General features: G+C 46.2%; 1 protein-coding gene and 1 non-coding gene across 13 annotated transcripts in view; both read left to right on the plus strand.

Annotated features, from left to right (window-relative positions):
- The window catches only part of PRRC2B (proline rich coiled-coil 2B), a 63,002-nt gene that overhangs the window by 36,299 nt on the left and 2,370 nt on the right, over positions 1 to 24,333 (plus strand). Inside the window, exons 17-33 of one of the 12 annotated variants that reach the window (XM_053374678.1) lie at positions 527 to 714; positions 2,295 to 2,440; positions 3,583 to 3,724; positions 4,657 to 4,739; positions 5,027 to 5,218; positions 5,491 to 5,685; positions 6,898 to 6,984; positions 7,714 to 7,818; positions 8,983 to 9,175; positions 14,262 to 14,354; positions 14,460 to 14,557; positions 15,808 to 15,935; positions 16,846 to 17,086; positions 19,566 to 19,757; positions 20,768 to 20,859; positions 23,605 to 23,666; positions 23,938 to 24,019. In XM_053374678.1, coding sequence (XP_053230653.1) covers positions 527 to 714; positions 2,295 to 2,440; positions 3,583 to 3,724; positions 4,657 to 4,739; positions 5,027 to 5,218; positions 5,491 to 5,685; positions 6,898 to 6,984; positions 7,714 to 7,818; positions 8,983 to 9,175; positions 14,262 to 14,354; positions 14,460 to 14,557; positions 15,808 to 15,935; positions 16,846 to 17,086; positions 19,566 to 19,757; positions 20,768 to 20,859; positions 23,605 to 23,666; positions 23,938 to 23,990 — 2,290 coding nt within the window. In that variant the 3' untranslated portion in view covers positions 23,991 to 24,019. Of the gene's footprint in view, positions 1 to 526; positions 715 to 2,294; positions 2,441 to 3,582; positions 3,725 to 4,656; positions 4,740 to 5,026; positions 5,219 to 5,490; positions 5,686 to 6,897; positions 6,985 to 7,713; positions 7,819 to 8,982; positions 9,176 to 14,261; positions 14,355 to 14,459; positions 14,558 to 15,807; positions 15,936 to 16,845; positions 17,087 to 19,565; positions 19,758 to 20,767; positions 20,860 to 23,604; positions 23,667 to 23,937; positions 24,020 to 24,333 lie in introns of those variants that run through there. The other 11 variants (XM_053374679.1, XM_053374682.1, XM_053374681.1 and 8 more) reach the window with 11 other exon arrangements.
- Positions 9,563 to 9,646, plus strand: LOC128407051 (small nucleolar RNA SNORD62). Its single transcript, XR_008328700.1, has one exon. It is a non-coding gene; the product is annotated as a small nucleolar RNA SNORD62 (small nucleolar RNA).

Here is a 24,333-nt window from a genome sequence, read left to right on the forward strand (position 1 = left end):
CTTAAATTCAACTTCTTTGCTTGTCACATTGTGGGCAAAAGCTATGACTCAGTGGTAGAGCACCTGCTTTGCATTGTGAAGATCCCAGGTTCGGTCTCCAGCATAATCTCCAGGTAGGACTGGGAATGCCTCCTGTTTCAAACCAAAGAGTCGCTGCCAGTCATCTTTTGCAGCCCAAGAGTAATCTTCTGAGGGCCACATGCCAGTGATGGCTGGAGCCTGAGGCACAAACAGAGCAACCAAGAAAAAAGCTTTTACCTTTCTGTTTTCTGCACATACTGGTGCCCACATTTCTCTTATCTATCCTCCATCCAGACAAGGACACAGTCCAGCCAGGCTAAAAAAATCCTTAGGCTGTGAAGCAGGACCAGTGAGGCCTCGCATGAGGGGGTGTGGCTTGGCAAGTTCCAAGACCAAGAAAGAGAGGCCTGGAGGGTCACATTCAGGCCCCCAGGCAAGAGGTTTTCCCATCCTTGCATGAAACTTATCTTCCCTGAAGCTGGTGCTCTTTCGCTTTCTCCTCTAGATCTCCCGACGACAGTGGGGGGCTTGACCCCAGCAGTCCTGAGAGCAGCCATTCCGTTTACGGCTCCCATGCTAACCTGAACAGCACCGAAGGGCTGGGAAAGAATCCAGAGAGGGAGCCCAAGTCTGGAACCCAGCAGATGGGAGAGAAGGGAGAGGCCATTTCTCAGTTTGAGCTGAGCTACGGAAGTAAGTCTTGTTCACTTAATCCAATAGAGCAGCCTTTCTCAACCTGTGGGTCCCCAGATGTTGTTGAACTACAACTCCCATCATCCCTAGCTAGCAAGGCCAGAGCTCAGGGATGATGGGAGTTGTAGTCCAACAACATCTGGGGACCCACAGGTTGAGAACTGCTGCAATAGAGGATGAGCTTCTGATACACAGTTTGGGGAATCGTCTGTCTGCTTTCTGTGCATTTGAACACATCTTCAGCTGATTGTTCCAAACCACCTGAAGGTGTCTATGGAGAGAAGATGTAGTGGTTTCTGATTTGTCAAAGATTCAGAGAAGTGCATAATCTGATAGACAGCTCTGTTCTAGTCTGTCGTTGTTCCAATCTGGATATAAATCCAGGACCAGTGAATTAGATCAGTTCACTTCAAGATGTGGACCAAATGAATTCCCTCTCCGTGCCTAGAAATGGTTGGGTGAGTCATGGCACAGGGCCTTTTCTGTAGTGGTGCCCTTCTTCAGGAAGTTTGTTTGGCTTGCTGTCATGTAGCCCTTGAGTGAATGGTCGATACGGTCATACCTCTTGTTACATTTGCTTCAGGTTAAATCTTTTCAGATTGTGTCCCGCGGCGACCTGGAAGTACTGGAAAGGTTACTTCCGGGTTTTGTCGCTTGCGCATGCACAGATGCTCAAAATGACGTCACACGCATGTGCAGAAGCAGTGAACCGCGATGTGCAGACGCGGGTTGCGTTCTGCTCATGTTGCGAACGGGGCTCCGGAATGGATCGCGTTTGCAACTAGAAGTACGACTGTATGTAGTTTTGCAAGGGTTTGGGATTGTTTTAACATTAGCCCTGCTGCTGCAATTGGTTTGCTGCTGCTCTGGTTTCCCCCCCAAACATGTAGTATTGTTGTGGTTTTTATGGCAAATGTGTTTTCATCTTATATTGTAAGCCATCTTGGCTCCTGCAGCTGAAAGGCAGGTTGTGAAGCTTCTTCTAAAGAGAGACATCCTGGAATGGCTGTCCAGACCAGGATGAGTGGTGGGACGAGTTCAAAGAATTGGTGTCCAATGATCCTGGGATGGGACCAAGTGAGCTGGGCTGGGCCGCATCTGGGCCTGGAGAGGATATCAGAATGAGGACCCACCCAGATGCTCCCTGGTGCTTCTATCTTGTCCCCTTTGTCACCGCGGTCTTCCAGTCATTCTTGCCAGCAAGTCCGGCTGCAGGGGAAGCGTCTGAAGATGCTTTGGGCTTCAAGCCAGCACTGCCTCCTGTCCGGACACAAAGACATGAGCACCAGCAAAAACAGCTCAGACCCAGCCCTCTTGGAGGAGTGTCCATTTGCTTGCCCAGTCTAAAGATACTTCTTGCTTGCCACGTTAGAGCAGGAGCCCTTTGGGGGGGTGGATGTTGATTGTTAGAACAACAGCAGAGCTTGGTCTGCCATGCTTTACACCTGCTACGCTTTGAACCTTAAAGGTTTTGAGCATTGAAGGTTTTGGATGAAACCGCAGCCCCAATGTCAAGTTCTTAGTCTAGTGAGAACCAGGGCAAAGTTGGAAATAAGCTGAAGTTTTCTTTAAACTTTCAGATGGTATCATGGACGGACGGCTTTCAGGCCCCGCTGAAGAGACGGAAGTCGGACCGATTGGGAGTGAAGGCTTCATCGAGGTCCTGACAAAGAAGCAGCGGAGGTTGCTGGAGGAGGAGCGACGGAAAAAAGAGCAAGCAGCCCAGGTGAGCACCTGGGGGCAGGAATGCCCCCTGAACCTAGGTATCCATTTTTAGCACACACACACACACACACACACACACACACACAAAGGCAGCTGTCTTAACAAACCAGGGTTTGGGTTTCATATCCTGGCGTTACACATTCTAAACCAGGGGTGTGTGGGAACAATTTTTGCCTTCCAGGCGTTTTGCAGAACTACAGCTCTCATCAGCTCCAGCAAGTGTGGCCAGTGGCCAAGGGTGATGGGAAGTGCAGCTCAGCAACATCTGGAGGGCCAAAGGTTCCCTTCATCTGTTGTAAACCAAACTCTTTTGGGGGCCAGTAGGCACATTTGGAATTGTGAGAGAGTGCCATGGGCACTAGGAACAAAGTGGCTGGAACAATGTGTCTAATCCTGCCATACAATAAAATGAGGGCATATTAAAGAGAGGACGGGGTTTCCCAGTGCATGAGAGGCTGCACTGGTGCAGAGAGAAACTGAGGAGGAAGAGCAAACAGCCTCTGGTTGTACACTGCGGACATTTGAGGGAGTAGTTACTGAGACCTTTCTCAGGTGCCATAGGAAGTACTTACTGGTAGGCACTCTGGGTCCTTTGGGCACTGCATTGGCAACTCATTTTCTAAACCATCAGAAATGACAGGCAAGGACAACTTTGCCGCCACCACCAATCTTGGAGCAAAAGCTGGACAAAGCTGATCCTGTTCTTTCCCAGGCAAATCCCCATCCCAACCTGGAGACTTTATAGGAGAAAAGGGCCAACTGTGTGTGGCCCTCCGGGGTGTTCCATGCAGCCCTTTCAAGGTCCTGATGCCACTTTTACAGTGGGTGTTGTTGCCAAATCTGTGTCAGGCTCCTATCTTTCCTGAAGACTGTGCTGTAGATTTGACTTCTCTAATGCCACTGCTTGCCGGTGTTCTAACAGATCTAGCCCACCACTGTTTGTTGCTTCCTGCCCCATGATGATGCTGTTGTAGATTAGGGTCAAGGTACAACTGCCTCTCTTCACCACCCCCTTGAGTTGGTTCACACTTTGTCCGGACAAAAACTAATGTTTCCTTCCTTGAGATTCTGTCACTGGGTCAAAGCCTTCCAGCGTTTCCCATGAGTCCTGACGCCCTTGGGCTTCCCTCATTTCTCCCACAGGCTCCAGCCAAGGGCCGCGTCCTTCAGTCTCGTATCCCACCTCGCTTTGCCAAGAAACAGAGCAGCATGTGCCTTGAGCAAGGAGATGTTTCAGTTTCTGGAAACAGCCTGGGCACAGAGATCTGGGAGACCAACAGTCCAGGTGAGTCAGGTGTGTCTGGGTCAGGGTGGGGTGGGGGCCACATTCTCTTCCTAGATGTGCCAGTAGTTGGCATGGTCAGATGCAAAGGTGTGGGTGGAGCAGTGAATGCAAATTTTGCTTTTGTACAGTAGGCCAGTTTGTACACATGTGTGCGCTCTCTCTCACACTCACCCCTCCCTCTGTCCTCCATCCTGGCAAGCAAGAGGCATTGCCAGAGTTCAAGGACACGGTCCAGGCAGGGCGAAACACACAAGGAGGATATGAAGTAGGACTGCTCAGGCATGTGGCCTGGGAAGAGTCCCAAGGACCAGATAGAGAAGGCTGCATTTGGCCCCGGAATTGAGATTCACCATCCCAGTCTGGAGGCACTTGTGAGTTACTCCATTTCCAGCAAACCCAGAGGGTAGTGTTGGAAACTGTAGACAACACTACCCTCTCTAGATTTTCTGGAAGTGCATCAGATCCCAGGCAGTCTCAGAAATGGAGCAGGATAGGGAGAGAGAAACGGGGATGGTAGAAAGAGATGGAAAGGGGTGGTCCTGCTCACTTTCGGCTGTGAGCCTGCCAAACACTAGTATACCCAGCGCATCTCCAGGTAGGGATGGAAGAAAGCCCTGCTTGAAATCCTGGAGAGACACTCCTAGTCAGTGTAGGCAGCCCTGAACCAGATGGGCCAACAGTCTGAATCGATATAAGCCAGCTTCTTACGTTCCCATGCACAAAAGGTATCCGGTAAAACCAAATCCAAACTGCTGAAGCCCATCCGTTCCATACAATTAAAAGCCAGAGGATAGGATTTCCCCTTACTGCTTGAGTTTTATTCTTCTTCCCCAACATGCATGTTTGAGAAAAGGTGACATATGTAACACGAGAAGCAGCCCCGGAGGCTTCTATGAAGCATCTTAACCCCCGTTTATCTGCTCTTGCCACAGCACTCTCTGTTCAGTCATCTGGCACGGATTCCTGGAGCAAACCCGTCAATGCCTTTACCAGTAACGAATCCAGCTCCACCGAGGTAAGTGGCACCCAAGCCTCTCCTCTGTAAAGAGTGGAAGGGAGGGCGGGTGTCCAGTCCTGCCATCCAATGAAATGTAGGTGTGTAAAGAGGTGGGGATGCCTAGTGTAATAGAGGCTGAGCTGGTGTGGTCAGGAATTGAGCACGAAGAGCAACCGCTGTTGTACACTGTGGATATGGTGATGACTTTGACAAAGAGGCGTTAATTTTGGCGGTGGCCTCACGTTTCTTACGACTTGTAGCGGTATTGCTGGGAGGGGTTTTAACACTTTCCACGCTTTGCGCAGCAGGGATTTAAAGGCAGCCAGGGGGATAGTGGCATTGACCTGAGCGCTGAGTCGCGGGAATCCTCCGCCACTTCTTCCCAGCGCAGCTCTCCATATGGCACTCTCAAGCCTGAAGAGATGAGTGGAGGTGGCCTGGTGGACCCCAAAACTGACTGCCAGAAAGAGCAAGCGCCAAAGCAGTCAGATAAAAAGGTAACCTAGCTTAACTGCCACTTGCACTAGATGTGCCTGTCTAGCATCTGGATCCAGCTGCTGGAAGTCAAGGGTGGTCTGGTTTTATCAGGCACATTCTGGAAACGGGGCTCGGTAGGGCTGGAAGCCTTCTAGCTCAGTGTTGTCAACATTGGTTGGCAGCGGCTCTCCTGGGTTTAAGGCAGGGGACATTCTGAGCCTGACCTGGAGATGCTGGAAGCTGAACTTCCTTCCTCCCATTAAATCCAAGCCTCTCTTGTTTCCCTGATAAGGATTCAGAGCAAAGCCTGGGTCAGAGCAAGGACCACAAGCCGGGCCCAATTGGCAATGAGCGCTCCCTGAAAAACCGGAAAGGCTCTGAAGGAGCGGAACGCCTTGAAGGCAGCGTCCCCCCAGTCAATGGGGTGGAGATCCACGTGGATTCGGTCCTTCCTGTGCCTCCCATTGAATTTGGAGTAAACCCTAAAGTAAGGATTGCTTTTGCTTCTTCTTCTTCTGCCTGTTATGGTTTTGTGGGCTTAGGCCCCAAATAACCGCCTTCATCCCTACCAACCTTCTTGGGTGTTAGCATCTGTTTGGGCAGGTGTGTGTGTGTGCTCTCTTAGGCCACAGTCATGACATGCATTTAAAGCAGTATGATGCCACTTTAAACAGTCATGGCTTCCCCCAGAGGTGTAGCTTGTTCAGGGTGACCAGAATTGTTAGGATGTCCCTATTCCCACCACAGAGCTGCCATTCCCAGGGTGGTTTAATAGTCAAATCCTCTTCCCAGGGAACTCTGTGAGTAGGGGGAGTCTGTGCATGAGATGAGGTGAAACCATTTGCCTCAAGCAGTGGATCCAGCCCCCATTGTTACGCTGCTGCCAGCTCCTCTGGGGCTTCTTGTGCCACTAACACAACAACAATGCCCTAACCACTGCCCCCTCTATATCCTCACCGCTGCTGCTGCATTGTGGCAGCAGTGTGGGTGTCGCCAGAGGTAAAGATACAATTCTGGTGATGGGGCTAGTGACGGTAGTAGCGGGAGTGGGGGCAGAGTGGGAACCCAGACTGCAGGGGGAGGCATTAGGGCATTTTGCCTACAGTGGCAACAGGTCTCAGGCAGACCGTATCTGTAAGGTGAATAAGGCATCTCCTAACAACACTCAACAGACTACACTTCCCAGGATTCTCTGGGGGAAGCCATGACAGCTAAAGTGGTATCCCAGTGCTTTAAATGTATATTGCAGGTGAGGCCTAAGTTTCAATATGGGCCCAAATCTCATTCTCACTTCCCCACCCCTAGTGAAAGAGCTAATTAGCTCCTAGTGATAGGAGCTAATTTCCCTACTTCTTTCAACCCTTCATTTCTATGGGGAAAAGTTAAAGGAGGCACTGGAGCCTCTGCTAGGTTAGGGGGCTAACCTTGTCCCCTGTTAATCCTGACCATTAAAGTTGCAAGCCAGCTGCCCCCTGTGTCATTCTTTCCGTGTCCTTCACATAGCCTCACTTTGGGGGGTTTGCATCTAGATTGGGCTGGGGAACCACAGCATTCCAGATGTCGTTGGACTACATTTCCAATTATCCCCTGATCCTTGGCCATGCAGGCTGGGAACCTGGAGTTCAGCAACCATAAAAGAACTGTAAGTTCTGCACTAAAAAGTTGAGTACAGGGTTATGTAGAAATTGCCTCTTTGCAGGATTCGGACTTCAGCCTACCCCCTGGACCGGCCTCCAGTACCACAGCTAACTCGGTCACAAAGCTTCAGGACGCCCTGGCCAGCAATGTAAGTAGACCTGCCTTTTGCATTCCTTCCCATTGGCTTCCGGTCTGCCTATCGACCTGCCCAGGTGGGAAGATCATCTGCTGATGCCCTTCTTCAGATCCTCCTCCTGCTGCCATTGGAGGTTGCTGATGACAAAGGAGGGGTCTTTTTGAACTACAGTACCCTCCTTTTGGAACTTCATCCCCAAAGAGGCCCTCCCAGCATCTATTTTGCAATCTTTTGGCACTAACTAAACCTCTTAATTATTCTCTCCAGTCCTTTAGTGATTGTAGAGCTCAAGTCTTATTTTTTTAATTATTGTCTTAGGGGATTTTTTGTTTGTTTGTTTCTTTATGCTGATTGTATTTTATATCTCTAATGAAGCTTTTGTCGGCCCTGACTTCTTTTTTAAATAAGAAGATTGGTATGCAGTTCCTGCCCACCTAGCAGTTCAAAAGCACCCCTAAGTGCAAGTAGATAAATAGGTACCGCTTTATAGCGGGAAGGTAAACGGCGTTTCTGTGTGCTGCGCTGGTGCTGGCTCGCCAGAGCAGCTTCGTCACGCTGGCCACGTGACCCGGAAGTGTCTTCGGACAGCGCTGGCTCCCGGCCTCTTAAGTGAGATGAGCGCACAACCCTAGAGTCGGACACGACTGGCCCGTACGGGCAGGGGTACCTTTACCTTTACCTTTATGCAGTTTCTCCAGAATAAAAACAAAACCTCTTGTCTTTGTGTTTGTGTCTCTGCAGGCTGGGCTCACACAAACCCTCCCTGTGCTCCGAAGAGACCACCACCTTCCACGGTGCATCGGCCTGAATCCCATGTCTTTCCCCACGACTGACCTCACTCTTAAAGTAAACATTGGGTTTAATGGGTGTGGGGCATATAAGGGTACTTGCCACAGGGGCAGCTTAGAAAGAAACAACAGCCTTTCACATCCAGCAAGGGCTGAGGATTTTTTTCAAAGCCTATGGACCTTGGGAGCATGTAGTTAAACTATGGAATTCACATCCCGTGAGAGATCTAGTGATGGTTCCCCACTTTAGATGGGTTTAAAACAGGGGTGGGGGAGAGAAGTTTATGAAGGAGAATTAGGCTGTCAGTAGTCAAGGTGGCAGTGTAGTTCGTCCAGTATTGGAGGTGAGGTCAGCTTCTGAATACCAGTTGCAGGGGAAAGACCAGTGGGGCAAGTACTGTTGTGCTTGTGAGCTCCTCCGAGGCATGTGATTGGTCGTTGTGGGATCTGGATGCTAGACATAATGGGTCTTGGCTCTGATCCATCAGGGCTCTTACCTACTTTTCCTTTGATCTATAAGGAAAGGTGTGTGTATTTTAATGAAAGTTGGAATTCAAGAAAGGGACTTCCAGTATCACTCTGGGGGAGGTGGTGTGGGCTTCAGCACAGGAAGCTGCCTTATGTTGAGTTAGACCATTGGTCTGTCTACCTCAGCATTGTCTACACCAGTGATGGCCAAACTTGGCCCTCCAGCTGTTTTGGGACTACAATTTCCATCATCCCTGACCACCAGTCCTGTTAGCTAGGGATGATGGGAGTTGTAGTCCAAAAACAGCTGGAGGGCCAAGTTGGACCATCACTGGCCTGCACTGACTGGCGGCAGCTATTGGGTCTTAAGCATGGTCTTCCTAAGCCATACCCTGGATCAATCGTAGTAATAGCCAGGGTTAATCTTGCTCCTGAGTAGACCTGTTGGAACTGAGAGAAGTTACTATCTTAGGCCCATTCATTTCAGTGGATCTGAATAGAACTTAGTCAGAAACAACTCAGGATCTTCTGAAAGCAGAGCACCTGCTGTTTCATGAAGCTTTCACATCTCATGAACAAGACCCCCCCCCCCATTCTTTTCCTAGTTGCAAACTCTGGCTATGGCTCTCTGGGGAACATTTTCTTGTTTTTAGAAGGGCTGTGGGGTTCAGTGGCTATGCACTTGGGTTGTTCTCAGTCTTGGGTTGTTCTCAGTCTTGGGTTGTTCTCAGTCTTGTCCTCTCTGCCCTTGCAGATGGAATCAGCCCGCAAAGCTTGGGAAAACTCCCCCAGTCTCCCGGAACAGAGCTCTCCTGGGGGTGCTGGCTCCGGCATCCAACCTCCTGCTAGTGTTGGGGCTTCCAACGGCGTGAGCTACAGCTCCTTTGGTGGCGTTTCTGTACCACCAATGCCTGTGGCATCTGTGGCACCGTCTGCTTCGATCCCAGGTACACCGTTTGCTCTCCTTCCTCTCTGTTTGCCTGCTGGTCCCCTGCTTTTCCTTCCCTTCTAGAGGTGAAATAAAACTAGTCGTTGTTGACAGTTGTACCAGGTGTACATACTAGTGACTTTAGCTTCTCACACAGTGGTGCCCACATATACACAGAGGTACCCCTCCTCTTGGTCATGAAAGAAAAGTACATGGAGCTGGGGAAAGAGTGACACTGTTTCCCACTTCATCTTTCATCTCCATTTGCTTCTCAAGGCTCAGATTAATTCTGTTGGTTATGACTTGTACCCCTTTATATAGCAAAGTGTGGTGGAAAGCTGGCATTGTGTGTGTTTTCCCAGAAAAGCAAGGCATTCTGGGAGATTCCCTTCTTGCGTGCCCTCAGTCTCTGTGATGTTTTGCAATGGATCCTACTGAACCCTATGCTGTATGAGCAAAGGGCATTTGAAGAGATCCTGTGGCTGAGAGACTCGAATCTTGCCTGTCACTAGACCAGCTTGTTTCTGCTACTATGCTGGGGACTATGTTAGGCAGAATTCATCTTCTCTTGGGCCAGAATTTCATTTTCTTGGATGAAAGATTTTAATTCTAATAAGGTTTTCCCACAATACAGTAAAATTACAGCTATGAAAAATTAAAAAGAAGAAAACCAGGAGGAAAGAAAGGAACAATAGAAATAAAGAGATGAAAGAGAAAAAAGAGATAAAATAAGAAAGGAAAATAAAAGAAACATTAGCCAAAAAACAAAAAAAATACAGAAGAAGAACTTCCAATTTTCCACCTGCCGTTTACATAATAGAATAAAATATGACTATTTAAGACTTTCAATCCATGCAAACATCCATCTTCTCCATTTTGCGCTAAATAGTATTTCTTTTAAGTTAAGGTGTCTCAGAATCATTTGTTTCCTTTTCCCATGAAAAGTCCCAAGATATTTCCTAATTATTATTATTAATAAATGCTAACCATATTTTTTCTTTTAATTTTACCTCTATTAATTCCCACCACAATTACTTCATATTGAATAACAATAATTTTTTTCATCCATTTCCATATTAAAGACTCCACTGTGATCACACATTGGGCCAATATTCCACTTTTGTTCCTCATTATATATCCTCTTGTTCTGTCCAGATCCATATGTTCAGTTGCATTTCTTGTTGTATTTATGGTGGTATCCCGATCTTCTCCTCAAGGGCCTTCCACTTAATTTGTTTCAAATCTTTTTCCAGAGGTAGTAGCATAGCTGTTATCACAACTTTCTCTGAATTTGCTCCAAATTGTATGCAGAGTACTTTCTCTCTGCTAAAACTAAAAAAATACCAGGACTGAAGTCCCAAAGCTTTTCCCCCTCTCCACTCCATCAACACCATATCCAAATAATTCTCCAAATCATTTGTGACTTTTATCTTTTACTTTCCCCCAAAATCCTTGTATGGAGGTCATTTCCTTTTCCATACGATTATCCATTTGATTATTTATTGATCCAGTTCTGCCAACTTTTCATCAATTTGTTCTGTGGCATCTGCATATTTCTCATACCCATTTTCTACCTCATATTCCTCTAGCTTCTTTTTTCCTTCATCATCTGGCTCATTTCCTTCATCAAATATTGAGCTGATCATTGTTAATTGTTCAGCCATCAATTGGCTAAACAAAACCAACAATCACTGGTTGAGCCCTATTGAATGCTTTTAATGTTTCTGGTTATTAATGGTCATTCAATCCACCTAAATATATCCTCCTGCAAAACTACAACCTTGGGCTTCTCTGGCTGTTATCTCAAAACAAAATCTTTTTCTCACAGCTAATGATAATTACTCTACTTTCATTTTCTTGAGTTCTTTAGTGCCAGGCGGGGGGGAAAAAAGATACCGGAATTTCTATAGTCTTGTTTTAATCTTTCTTGTCCACCGCAGATCAAGCTTTCCACTTTGCTTTAGACACTTAAACAGTTAATTTCCTTTCAGTTTTTCCAAAAACAGAAGGTGGTATTCAAAGATTTTCAGATTGTAGATTTTCCCCAGCAGATGGAGGAGGGATCTCTCATTACAGTTCCCTTGTCCCAAACATTTTTTAAAGGGTTTTAAAAAGAGGGTGCAATTCTGTTACTTGTTTTCAATTGAATGTGTGGAGTTTGGGGATGATGGTGTTCTCTGCCTGCCAGCTCCCATCTGAGCTGCGAGGCATAGAAAAACTGCTTTGATCCAGATGTCCTGAGGTTAACTTGCTTTGATCACCATATCTCCTGAGTGATTAATAGAGCCAGACTATCTGTCTGGCTATTATCTATCACCAAGTAATTATCTTCTGTCAGCCAGAGCTAGCAGAACGATCTCTGAATCACCATGCCCCTCTCCCAGAAACCAGGATTTTAATTTTATTAATACTTCAGAGCACACCTATCTATAGACATACCATACCTGAGCCATATCTACCTAAGGAAGAGAGTGTCACCTAACTCAGTATCTTTCTCTATCAGCCACACCCACTCGCCCCCAGAATTATTCTTTAAGAATTTGCTTTGATTCAGTTGCCCTGAATCAGTAGTCATTTACTAGGGATGCTTATTCAGAGCTTGAAATGACTGTTTACTTGCATTCACATGATGCACGAGCTTCATTTGCATCTTAAACAAAAAGACCTTAGCTAATGAAATGGGAAATTGTGTTCTTAGTGTCATTAAAAATAGTATGCAGTGTTGAGTCGATGGATTAGTCTAAACTATACTTTTTCCAAATATTTTTATTGAGTTTTGTTTTTTTTAAAGAGATTAGTTGTCACAATTGTCAATAAAGAAATAAAGAATGCAGCTATGTGATTTATCAAGTCGAAAATAAAACATAGGTGTGGTCTATAATTAATAAGAGTTCCATGTTCAGATAGTTAGATAGACAGATAGAGATACAGTGGTACCTCGGGTTACATACGCTTCAGGTTACATACGCTTCAGGTTACAGACTCCCCTAACCCAGGAATAGTTCCTCAGGTTAAGAACTTTGCTTCATGATGAGAACAGAAATCGCGCTGCGGTGGCGCGGCAGCAGCAGGAGGCCCCATTAGCTAAAGTGGTGTCTCAGGTTAAGAACAGTTTCCGGTTAAGAACGGACCTCCGGAACGAATTAAGTACTTAACCCGAGGTACCACTGTATAAAAAGTAACCTTGAACTCAATCCAGACACTCACAGAGACTTGCAAAACCTGTTCCAGTGTTGTCATTTGAGGCCCCAGTGCCCTTGGTAGCATGAGGCACTGGTTTACTAGCTTGAGCTGGTTTGCTTCCTGCAGCCTTTCCTAGACAGGGAAGACCTGGTCACAGTGATCTATGCTCCAATAACCTTCTGGTTGGATTACTGTAATGTAATCAATGTGCGTCTGCTATTGAAGACAAGATGGAAGGTGCAGGGAGTGCAGGATTTGATTCAACCACCTGAATTCATCATATCACATCGCTTTTGAAAAAACAGCACTGGCTGCCTCTTCGCTTTTGATCCCAGTGCATGATGCTGTCGTTTACCTATTAACATTGCATGTGTCTTGGAACCCAAATACCTGAAATAGCATCTCTTCCAAATACGCCTGCCCTGTCTTAAGATGGTCAGTTGAGTAGCCTTAAGGTGTCTTAATGTTGTCTGTTTTCTGAGTACCTTCCCTCAGGGAAGTGTGTTATGTCGCTGCAAAGGAAACAGCCGTTTCTGTGGTGGCGCCCTCAAGTTTAGCGTGTCCTCTCCAATGAGATACGACTGGTACCACATTGCCATCAGTTCAGTGTCAGGTTACAATATTTATTTTAAATTATTATTTCCCTAGGCATTTTAAGTTAAATGTTACTTACTCTGCTTTATAGTTTTAAAAGTTTTTAGCCGCCTCTTATTTTGTTACCGTATTTTGTTTTATTTTGTTTATTACATTTATATCCCACATTTCCTCCAGCGGGCTCCTCTTCATTTTATCCCTGCAACTACCCTGTGAGGTAGGTTAAGCTGAGAGGCAATGGCTGGTTGAAGGTCACCCTGTGAGCTTCATGGCTGAGTAGGGGATTTGAACTCTGGTCTCCCATGTCCAAGACACTAACCACTACACCACACTAGATGTTTGGGTATTAACAGATGTCCATGTTTTGCCTCATGTTATCCCCTTCCCCCACTATTTCCAACCCATCTGGTTGTGGGTTGTGTCTATTTAAGTAAGATGTAAACAGATTTTGTATTGGTCATATCTATATCTACATCCTTTTATCATATATATATGTTCAAATAGAATACTATTCAAATAGAATAGGTTGTATTCAATACTAGTCCTCCTCAGACCAGACCCATTGAAATTAACAGACCTAAAATAGCCTCCTTCTGCACTGTACATTTACATCACTATTTATACCACTTTGAACTGTCAGTGGCTTTCCCTAAGGAATGCTGGGAATTGTAGTTTGTTATTGGGAGACCCCTGTTCCTTTCTCAGAGTTGCAATTCCCAGAGTGGTTTAACAGTCAGTCCCCCTTCTCAGGGAACTCTGGGAATTGTAGCTTTATGAGGGGAATAGGGGTGTTCTAACAACTCTCAGCACCCTTAACAAACCACAGTTTGAGGGTTCTTTGGGGAAACCATAACTTATCAAAGTGGTATCTTAATGCTTTAAATGTACAGAGCAGATGGGGCCTCCGTTAGTCATTTCCATTAATTTCAGTGAGCCTGCTTTGAACAAGACCACAAGGAGGATACAACCCGTTCCAATTACGTCATGATTTCTAGTAATACTTTGCTAAGGGTTGTGTGCTACTTGGAACAGATCCATTGAAATCAATAAGACTAAATGGGTTATGTCCATTCATTTCAGTGGGTCTGCCCTGAGTAGGACCGGCATCAGATTTGCAACCCTTTGAGATCCGTAATGTGGGAGTGTGTCTGGTGAAAGGAAATGCTATTTGCTTGTATTCCCTGAAAGCTTTTTATCCAGTCATATGAAGGGCAGTCTAGGAATACTCAAAACAGGTGGGAAAGAGAGGACAGACGTGTGTGCCCTTTTCGTAGGTCACTTTCCCCCTTCTTTTCCTGCCCCATTAACCTGCCTCCCTTTGCATTTAGGACCGTTATGGCAAAGGAGTGCAGAAGTAGGATTCTGGAGTTCAGTATGGGGTGGGACCCCTGTATCTTTGATGGCCGGGTGGAAGGGAGATGGTGAGCAGAAACGCCTTCTTCTACCCACTTCCCCGCCTCTCCAGAGTGAATGGGATTAACTGTTTGCCATTTCCCCCCCTCTCTCTGAAAAAAATACGATTCTAGGTAACCACATCCCACCCCTGTATCTAGATGGACACGTCTTTGCCAGCCAGCCACGTCTCGTCCCCCAGACAATACCCCAACAGCAGAGCTACCAGCAGGCAAGTCACCTGGATCTGTGCAGATATGTTATCCAGGAACGTTGTTAATATTTTATTTATTATGACTGGGCCTGTGCATATGTATTATTAAGGGAAGTTGTTCTTATTGCTGCGTTTGTGCAAATGTGTTATCAAGGAGTGTTATTATCTTCATAATCATCACCATCTAAGGCATTGGTCTTTGACTGGTGGGTTGAGATCCACCACTGGGCTGTTGTCCTTTCTGTGGTAGGTCATGGCAGCAGCACCACGGCTGAACAAATATATAGGGGCAGGAGATTAAGAAACAGGTCCTCAGATACATTTTTGGGTTAAAGGTGGATCCTGGACCTGGAAAAGCTGATGGCTGATTCTAAGGAGTTTCAACCAATGTAGCACTGAGTTAAATCCTCTTAGCGGTATATGTGTTTCCACTGGCAAAAATGTTTTGCACCAGTGGTGGAACATTGCTGTGCAAGAGAATGCATCCAAGCAGGCTGCTGGTGACTTAGTTGCACAAAACATTGCACAGCCTGTTCCCTGGCAAGTTTCTGCTGTTGCAGCTCTTGTGTTGGATTCCTCCTCTGCTTAACATTAAAGCTCGCCCGTCCTCTGGCAGACAGAGAGTGTTGCATACGGCCCTGGATTTTTACCCTGCCCTTCCTCCAAAATGAGTCCAGAACAGCAAACAGAAAGACAAGGTGCAAAAACAAAAAGGAATAAAAACCTTTGACAATCTTGCATGATGACAGAGCTGCCAGGCAGATTTGGGGGCTCGTCTCAAAACACTGAGATGGTGCTGGTGAACGTTGATAGCTACAGCAGCAGCCTCCCCTACCATCTGCCTAAAAGTGAAGAAATAGATATACCTCTTTTTAGACTTTTGCAGAATTCTATGTGGGATTGGCAGTGCTCGCATGTGAAAATTGGCATTTATCAGACTTAGAGTGTTAGCTCTGCTGCATGCACCTAGCTGTAGCTCATTCTTTGCCTGTTGTTGCCAAAATCAGAGAGTTTTGAGTGCTTTTGAATAATTCCAACTGCCTGCCAAGAGGCTTGAAGCCATGAATGCAATCACCTGATTGGTATTTGCCAGTAAATAATAGAGAGGAGGGAACCCAAAGAGGGAGAGGGATATGAAGTCAAGAGCAGCAGGTTTTCATGGAGGCAGAAATGGTAGTCTGCGCCACAAGATGCTTCCCTTCCCTTTTGGTCCAGGAAGCTTGCTGCCTTCATCTTACCTTCTTGTTGTTTTTTCATACTCTTTGTAGGCTGCAGCTGCTCAGCAGATCCCCCTCTCTCTTCACACGTCCTTGCAAGCCCAGGCTCAACTCAGTCTGAGAGGTGGCCTTCCTGTTTCACAGTCCCAGGAGATCTATAGCTCAATCCAGCCCTTCAGGTAATGGGATCCCAAGCAAGTCCCTCCTTCCTCCCCTCTCTCCCCTCCCCCAGTCGGCTAGGGCTCAATCGACTTCTTCAGAAAATGAAATGCTGCTTCTGGGGGGGGGACCCCCCACACCCCTGTTTCACATAAGCAAGGGAAATTAGCAGTAGGTTTTCTTAGTAGTGGAAGCAGAATGGAAATTATATAAATGTTTGATGATTGATTGTTTGGACCCACTGAAATGAGTGGGTCACAACTTAATTTCAGTAGGTCTACTCTGGGTGGGACTAGCATTGACTACAACCCTACATCTGGGGTCCCCAGACTGGTACCCTTAAACTACTACCCGTTTGGCCCCTCTGCTCTGATCAACCCGTTTTTAAAAAACATTTGTTTGGGGTTTTTTTATGGGGGAGAAGGCATTCCCTGCTTTTTTGGTCTCTATTATTTATTTTGAGTGTGTAGATAGGATGCTTGTTTATGTTGGTGGTGGCTGTGTGTGTGTGAGAGAGAGAGAGAAAGAGAGAGAAAGAGAAAGAGAAAGAGAGAGAAGGTTCTTAGAATTACCTGTTTTCCCTTCTGTGAAATGTTGTGGTCCCCACAACAGTTTCTCAGATACACAAAAGGGCCCTGAGGCCCAAGAAGGCTGGGCAAAACACAATTGAATGAATTTGCACAGGATACGGAATTCTCCTCTTGGCACAGGACTTTATAGAGTTGTAAAATATACTGTGTACATAACCTGGAGCATAGAAGTTGGATATGAATAGCAGAGACCCAGAGCTGGCAGCCAACATTCCTAAATCCTACCTCAATGTCTCACTCAGACGTGGCCAAAACAGTACCACCTATGCACGAAAGGAAGGTATCAGCAAACTCAAGGCAAACACTGAGGTTTGTGCACATCTGCCTTGCATCCTTTTAGGTCTCAGGTCTACATGCATCCCAGCCTCTCCCAACCCAACACCGTGGTCCTGACTGGGGGCACTGCCCTGAAGCCTCCATATTCCGCCTTCCCAGGCATGCAGCCTTTGGAAATGGTGAAAACTCAATCCGGATCCCCTTATCAGCCAGTTAACGGGAGCCAGACCCTGGTGTATGAAGGCCAGATCAACCAGGCTCCCGGTATGGGAGCCTCACAGATGATGGAATCGCAGCTTACACAGGTCAGGGCTCTGCTGCTGTCATGAGGCTGGTGCTCAGTGTGCGTATCATTCTGTCTCTTCCCAACCCCCCCACTCCTGTGCTTGCATTGATAAGGAGCTGCTAGCTTCCTGCCTGGAAAAAATATTTGCCAAAATGTGGCTTGAGACATGAAGCTTGCCTTTGCGCATGTCTAAAAAGATAGTAGACTAGACAGGTGCTGGTATTCTTCTGTTTGCACCAGAGGGGTTTCATGGACACAGATGGTTTTCAAAAGCTGCATAGTTTGCTGTTTTAGAACTGGCACAGAAGTATAGAGGTGGGGTTGGGGAGCATCTCCAGTTTTGTGTATGTGTGGTTCTTTGTACATGCAGGTCCCGCTACCAGAACGCTTGCTCTCTGAAATCTTAGTTATCCAGACACAAAGAATTAACACCCAAAGCTAACAACACAAATGGCTGATTTAGTTAGCCAAATGGCTGGTCGGCAGCAGCAGTTTCGAGCAGAAAGGGAGGGAGATCAGACAAATCCCATTTTTGTTTGGCTTTTGCAGCAGCTTCAGGCAAAAAGTATGGAGGGAGAAAGCATGTACTAGAAAGGTTCCCATAGGAAATAATGGAAATCATCAGCTCACCTAATGAACAATTTCCTGGGAACACGTTATGTTTGGAAAGCAGGACCTGTGTGTATAATAGTAGTCTACATTCTAGTCATGTGGAAGTGTGTGTGTGTGGAGGGTCCTTTTGCCACTGCCATCCAACATAACCCCCACTGCCATCCAGCATAATCGAGGACACATTAGAGTCAAACAAAAGAACTGCAGCAACAGGACTGGTGACCTGGGGAGGGAGCCAAGAGCCAGATGGGGAGGCTGCAGTTAGCCCCTGAGCCTGAGGCTTCGCCACCCCTGTATAGACCTGGTTGCTTTTATCTGAACACCCCAGTTTTACCTGTGTGAGTTGTTCAGACGTCAGATTACTTCCAGCGTCTCTGAGCTATGCTTCTCTTACCTTTTAAAATTGGAATATATGAGGAGTAAATTGATCCAGATGCAACAGCAAGCATGTTTTTAATGTGGCTCTTCAAGACGCTCGTTGCTTTCAGGAAACAAACCGTAACAGGTTTGGGAAGGTCCCTTTGAAAGGCCATCTGGCATTGAAGCACTTAAGATAATTTGGCGGAAAGTTGGTGCGCGGCTTAATCCTTTTATAGCAAACGGAAGACTTCAGGATGAGATACTCTTGTAGACACGGTTGGAGGAAACTGAGAGGCAGATGGGGAGGGGAGGTTTTATCCCTGCAGAATCCTTTCACCACTACAAAGCATCTTTTTTGTGAAAAGTATTAAATATCAGCAAACATTACCGTTGGCTGGAGGAAGGAATTAGTGGTTGGGCATTCTGTATATGCTCTCCCCTCATTTCTTCCTCATGTGCGGCTGGGAAGGCGGATAAACCATGGTTTAATTTCACTTTCCTGGCTCGTCATTGTGTATGATCCAGGAAACATGGTTTAAACCAGGGGTCACCAGTGGTACTCCCACGCGCCCAGTGGCGCCCTTACAAAGCCTCTTAGCCCCCTCCCCTCTTGCTGCTCCTTTGGTCATGATGTGGTAAGAATTTACTTGTAAGCCACATCTTAATGGTTCATGCCCAGGCGAGGGAATAACACCTTAAAGAGAAACGCAACCAAGAGAGATATACAAACTCATCATCCGGTAGGGACCCAATTTGTTAGAGGAGCTGTTGCAGAAGGGCAGCCTCCAAAACCAGTAGTTCAGTGAACCACCAGTTTAGGGAACTGCCCCAGAGACACATTTTAACAATGCTTTTGCAGGGTTTTTTCAAACACAATACGTCATTAGCTCATAGCACGCATACAGAAAGAAAGGCCACTGGTCAAGGGGTTAAAACTGTCTTGCTCCGTTACCTTTCCTTCATGCAGACAGATAAGCTAGAAATTTAGTAGTTTGTAGGTTCACTCAGTACATAGCTCATATAAGACAGAAATACAAGAATCAAACAATTCATTGATAGTAATCTTCTATACAGAGAATAAATGCAATTGCTGTAGGAGATAGAAGGCTACTAAGTGACTACAGCAAAAAAGTTGTGTCAGTGATGTGGTGCTGGTGGTTGTCTTTTGCCCCGTGAAAAGTGCATAGAACAGAAAGCGGAAGTTGGAAGAACAATGTTCTTTCTCGTTTCCTCTTTCATCTCTATGTGCGTTTCAAGGCTCAGGTGAATTATTTTGCCAGATTCCTTGGAAAAGTGGTGTGTGTGCGTGTGTGCATTCTTTGTCTGGGTGGGCTGATCCAGGGGAGGGGTTGGTGAGAAGAGACCGGGGGGGTGGTGGTCCCCTGGGCACTTCTCAAAAGATAAAAAGTTTTTATCTTGGGAATTAGCTATTCCCAACGCCAAAACTGTTATGGTCCCTGGGAAGCAGCATTGTGGCTACTTCTCATTATTGCCTCTCAAGTAACTGTCTGCTCATTAACACGCAGCTAACAATGTCAATGCCGGGCTCCCAGCTCCCGATGGCCCGTTACGGTTCTGGCCAACAGCCCCTGATATTGCCACAGTCCATCCAGCTCCCCCAAGGCCAGAACCTGTCTGTTGGAGCTCCTCGCAGAATTCTCTCACCTGGTTCTCAGCCGCCTGTCCTTGCTTCGAGCAGGGAGGTAAGGACCCACAGGGTGTGTATATATGTTAATTGATCTTTTTTAAAAATAACCTATTTCTATTATTAACATACTTTTTCAAATTCACAACCTCAAGGCTACACTACTGTAATGCACCCTGCATGGAGTTGCCCTTGAACTCATTCCAAGAAGCTTCAAGCAATTCATATGGCATCTCATCTCCTGACAGATTTGGGAGTGTGGCGAGCATGTTAACAAGATCTGCGTTGGCTTCCAGTTACCTCACAGTTGTCATTTGCCAAGCAACTTGGGTTTTCTTACTTATCTCAAAGGTTGGGGGGGGGGGGAGAAAGATGACTAAGAGAGAGAGAGAGAGAGAGAGATGTGAAACAGGTTTTTATAAAGTCATGAATGATCTGGAGAGACTCAAATCCCACGTCTGCCACTGCAGTAGAACTCGAGGTCATCCAGAGTGAATTTGTTTGGCAGTAGATTCTGGACAGACAGTAGGAAGTACTTTGCCACACAATGTATCCCTAACATGTAGAGCTCATTCCTCCACAATGTGGTAAGGAGATTAGACAAAGTCATGGAAGAGAATTGGTCTGTAATTGTGACTGTCGTGTCCCCTCTGCACTGTACATTTAAGGCATGTATTGTCTTTTCTTCACTCAAAGAAGCTTGGGAAGTGTAGTTTGTTAAGTGAGCTGAGAATTCTTAGAAGATCCCCAGTTCCCCTCCACAAAGCTACAGTTCCTGGAGTTCCCTGCAAAGAGGAATTGACTGTTAAACTACTCCGGGAATTGTAGCTCTGAGAAGAGAACAGGAGTCTCCTAACAGCTCTCAGCACCCTTAACAAAGTACAGCTCCCAGGATTCTTTGGTCTGTGGGAGCCATGTCTGTTGGACATGGCATGATAACTGCTTTAAATGTATAGTGCAGCTGGGGCCTATGGTTTGGGATAATGTCTGAAACTGAGCCAGAATCTCTTTCCCATCCTCAAGATAGTGAAGTATTTTTGTGAAAAGGAAATAACCCTGCAACCTGTTCCTTTCTCCTTCCAGTCCTCGCATGTAGAAATGAAAGGATTCCACTTTGCAGACGCAAAACAGAAGGCTCCCACAGCAGGGTCCATTCCATCGCCTCACACATACAGGTGAAATACAGTTTTGATTGCTGCAGGTTTATTTTTGTTGAGTGGGATGGAGAGAGAGCAGGGAAAGGGAAAGGTCCCCCCTCCCAAATTTGCATGTATAAATGCCTATGAAATTTGTTAATTTAATTCTAATCTTAAGAAACTTATATGTTAAACAAGGTTTATTTAGGGGTTCTATCCAGTGTTAGTTCGACTCAGTCAATCCACTGAAATTGATGGGTATGCCTAACCTTAATTTCATTGGTCTCCTCTGAGTTGCATTTAGTGAGATCCAGTTAGCTTAATCAGGTTTTATTTTAATGATCTCCTGAAAAGGTGCCCCTGATTTTCTCATTTGCAGATTTTTAACATTTTATTATTTCTAATACAGTCGTAAAATCTGCAGAGGGGAAGTGTAACCTTAAAAAGACATCCCCGCCGTTTTTGCTTACAGAAGGGAAAGACTGTGTGTAAATAATATTCCACCTGCTTTGCCTGCAGAAGGTCCCAGATTCAATCCCCAGCATCTCCAGTGTGAAAGATTCCCCTTCTGAAACCATTTTCCCTGTCTCGCTGTCAACAATTATGATTGCTTGGCATTTTAATTGGCTGTATAAATAGCTGTGGATATTGATAGCATTATTTGACTAAGGATCCTAGCTCAGGGGCAGAGCATCTGCTTTGTATGCAGAAGGTTCCTGGTTCAATTCCTAAAGGCATCTCCAGGTAAGGATGGCAGGTAGACTCGCTCTCTGAAAACCACTGCCTTTCAGTGTAGATAGTATTGAGCTAGGTAGACTAGTGTTCTGACTCTGTACAAGGCAGCTTGCCTTTCCTCTAACCTGGATGGGGATGCTTCTTGCACATTTACTTTGGTAGCACAGGGATGGAGAAGCTGTGTGGTTGGACTGCAACTCCCATCAGCCCCAGCCAAGCAACACGAGAGTGTTCTCAGATGATGGAAGTTGTAGTCCAGCAACATCTGGATGGTCACAGGTTCCCCACACCTAATCTAAAAAGCTTGCTTCAAATCCATTGGGCTGGATCCATAATCCTTTGCCTGCTTGAACTTGGTTGGTTGGGGTTGATGGAGAGCTACAGGTCCCCCTACACTTGATGTAAAAGAGCCAGTCAGGCTGAGTTGGTCCTCATTTCACCATGGTTTAGTACTACATGCATGAAGGGGAATGACCCTAAGTGAACTCAGGCTCAGTAGCTCTCTCCTCCTCCCATGTGTCCAGGAGAAAGCTTTCTGCTCTGTGTAGTTTCAGTTTGCATGAATCTTGGGTTGTCCTTGCATAGAGACCACAGACTGTGATTTAAAACAACCCTAGTCAGGTTCTTAACAAGCCAGCTTCAACCCATGGTTTATGAAGCTGGTCTGCTCAGTAAACCAGAATTTGGGTGGTATCTGGTGCTGGTCCTACTCAGAGTATACCTACTGAGGTTAATAAACATGACTAACTTGGGTTCATTAATTATAATGGGTCTACCATGAGTAGGGCTTAGTTGAAAGCAACCCTTGGTTTTTAAGCCACAAGGTATACTTCATACCTAATACTCAGGTTCATGCGCACCAGAGTGCTAAATCAGAGGTGGGGGCCACATTTCCTCATGGGCAGCCTTCTAGGAGCCAGATACAGAAGTGGGCTGGGTAAAGGAAATGACTCCATCATGGCCCATATGTTATTCTCAAAGAGATTTCAAGGCTGAACAAGGGCACTCCTCTAGGGGTCTGGGAATTCTGGCTTGCATCCAATGTTAGTCCTACTCAGAATAGACCCACTGTTATTGATGGACATGACTAACGTTACATTGATTTCAGTAGACCTGCTCTGAGTACTTATGGATCACCTTCAGGGAGCCACATACTGGTGGTAGTCAGGGCCTGAGACAAAAGGGAGTAGAGGAATGAATATAAATACTACTTTTGTAGAGTTGACTAATTTCTGCATGCACAAACACCTCTCTGTCCTCCCATCCAAACAAGCAAAGGCACAATCTCAGTTCAAGGGACACTTTCTAGCCAGGCAAAAAGACTCAAGGAGGGTGCAGGGCAAGACCACTGAGAAGGTGGGGCCTGGAGAAAGTCCTGAGAGCCAGAAAACGAGGCCTTGGAGACTGCATTTGGCCTCTGGGTCTGAGATTCATTATCCAACCCCAAATGTCACATTTTCTAGGAATTTTACTCAGTAATGTTATGCCAACCTCTTGAGTTGCTTAAGGCATTTCCGTAACTGAAGCCACATTCACAGCTTACATATAAAGCCTTATGATACCACTTTAAACATCATGGCTTCCCCAAAAGAATTATGAGAGTTGTAGTTTGTTAAGGGTTCTGAAAGTTGTTAAGAGACCCTTAATTCTCCTCACAAAGCTACTGTTCCCAAAGTGGTTTAGCACTCAATCTCTATTCCCAGGTAACTCTGAGAATTGTAGCTCTGTGAGGGCAATGAAGGGGAAGGTATCATAAAGACTATAAGCAGCTTTAATAAATAGCTCTCCTGAATCACTGGGGGAAAGCCGTGACTTGGTATCATTGCACTTTAAATGTATGGTGTGGATGTGAGACACAGAGCCTCCTTCCTTGCCTCTTTTGGGCTGTTTAGTTTATCTATGTTTCATTCCTGCACTTTGTTTGTCTGTGGGATGCGTTACATAAAATTAAGGGTCTTGACTCTCTGAGGCACTGGATTTGCGCAGTTCCGGCAGCCGGCATTTGATTTGATTTTTGTTTTGTTTTGTGGTGGAATTTTGACATTTCAGCAGAGAAAGGATCGTTGGTGAGCATTGTGCTGGACATGTCGGGGCTCCAGAAGTGTGGGGAGGTAGGTAAAATGAAACAGGACTCGTGGTGGGGGGAACATGCCCCTGACTCCTGGCAAACACTTGAACATCTGTGAGGTGGATAAAAAAAAATGTGGAGTCCACAGGCAACCCTCTTTTAATTGTGACTGCCCCCTCCGGGGCCTGCCTGCTGAGCTCGTTCTTGATTTTTGAGGTGGTGATTCCCTCTGTCTTTGCTTGCTCTGTCTTAACCTTTGTGCGTGTGTATGTGTCTCTCTCTCTGTGTGTGTGTTTTCTTTTCACCCCCTGCAGGCCTAATTCTGCCAGCCCCAGTGGGAAGCCCTCTGGACCGGCCATCAATATGAACTCTGTGCAGGGGCATTACATCCAGCAGGTAAGGGTAAAGGCAATAGCTCCCTTGTATGTATGTAGTCCTCACAAAAATGGCTGATGCAATGGCTGCCACATTCCTCTTCACAATGGCTGCCAAGGGGTGAGCAGAGTCCAATGAGGTGAGGGTAGGTGGGACGTGAGGCAAGCAGCAGAAACTGGTGGCTTGAGATTGGCTCTCTGCTGTCACCTGGTTTTCTGGGCCAGGAGGATTCTGGGAAAGGCCTACTCTTGCCTCATTTCACCTGAAACTTGGATGAGGCTTGGGTCACATCCAAAGCATATACATTTAAAACAAATGACTTCCCCAGATGAATC

Source organism: Podarcis raffonei, chromosome Z (genome assembly GCF_027172205.1).
Source record: "Podarcis raffonei isolate rPodRaf1 chromosome Z, rPodRaf1.pri, whole genome shotgun sequence".
NCBI classification, from domain to species: domain Eukaryota; kingdom Metazoa; phylum Chordata; class Lepidosauria; order Squamata; family Lacertidae; genus Podarcis; species Podarcis raffonei.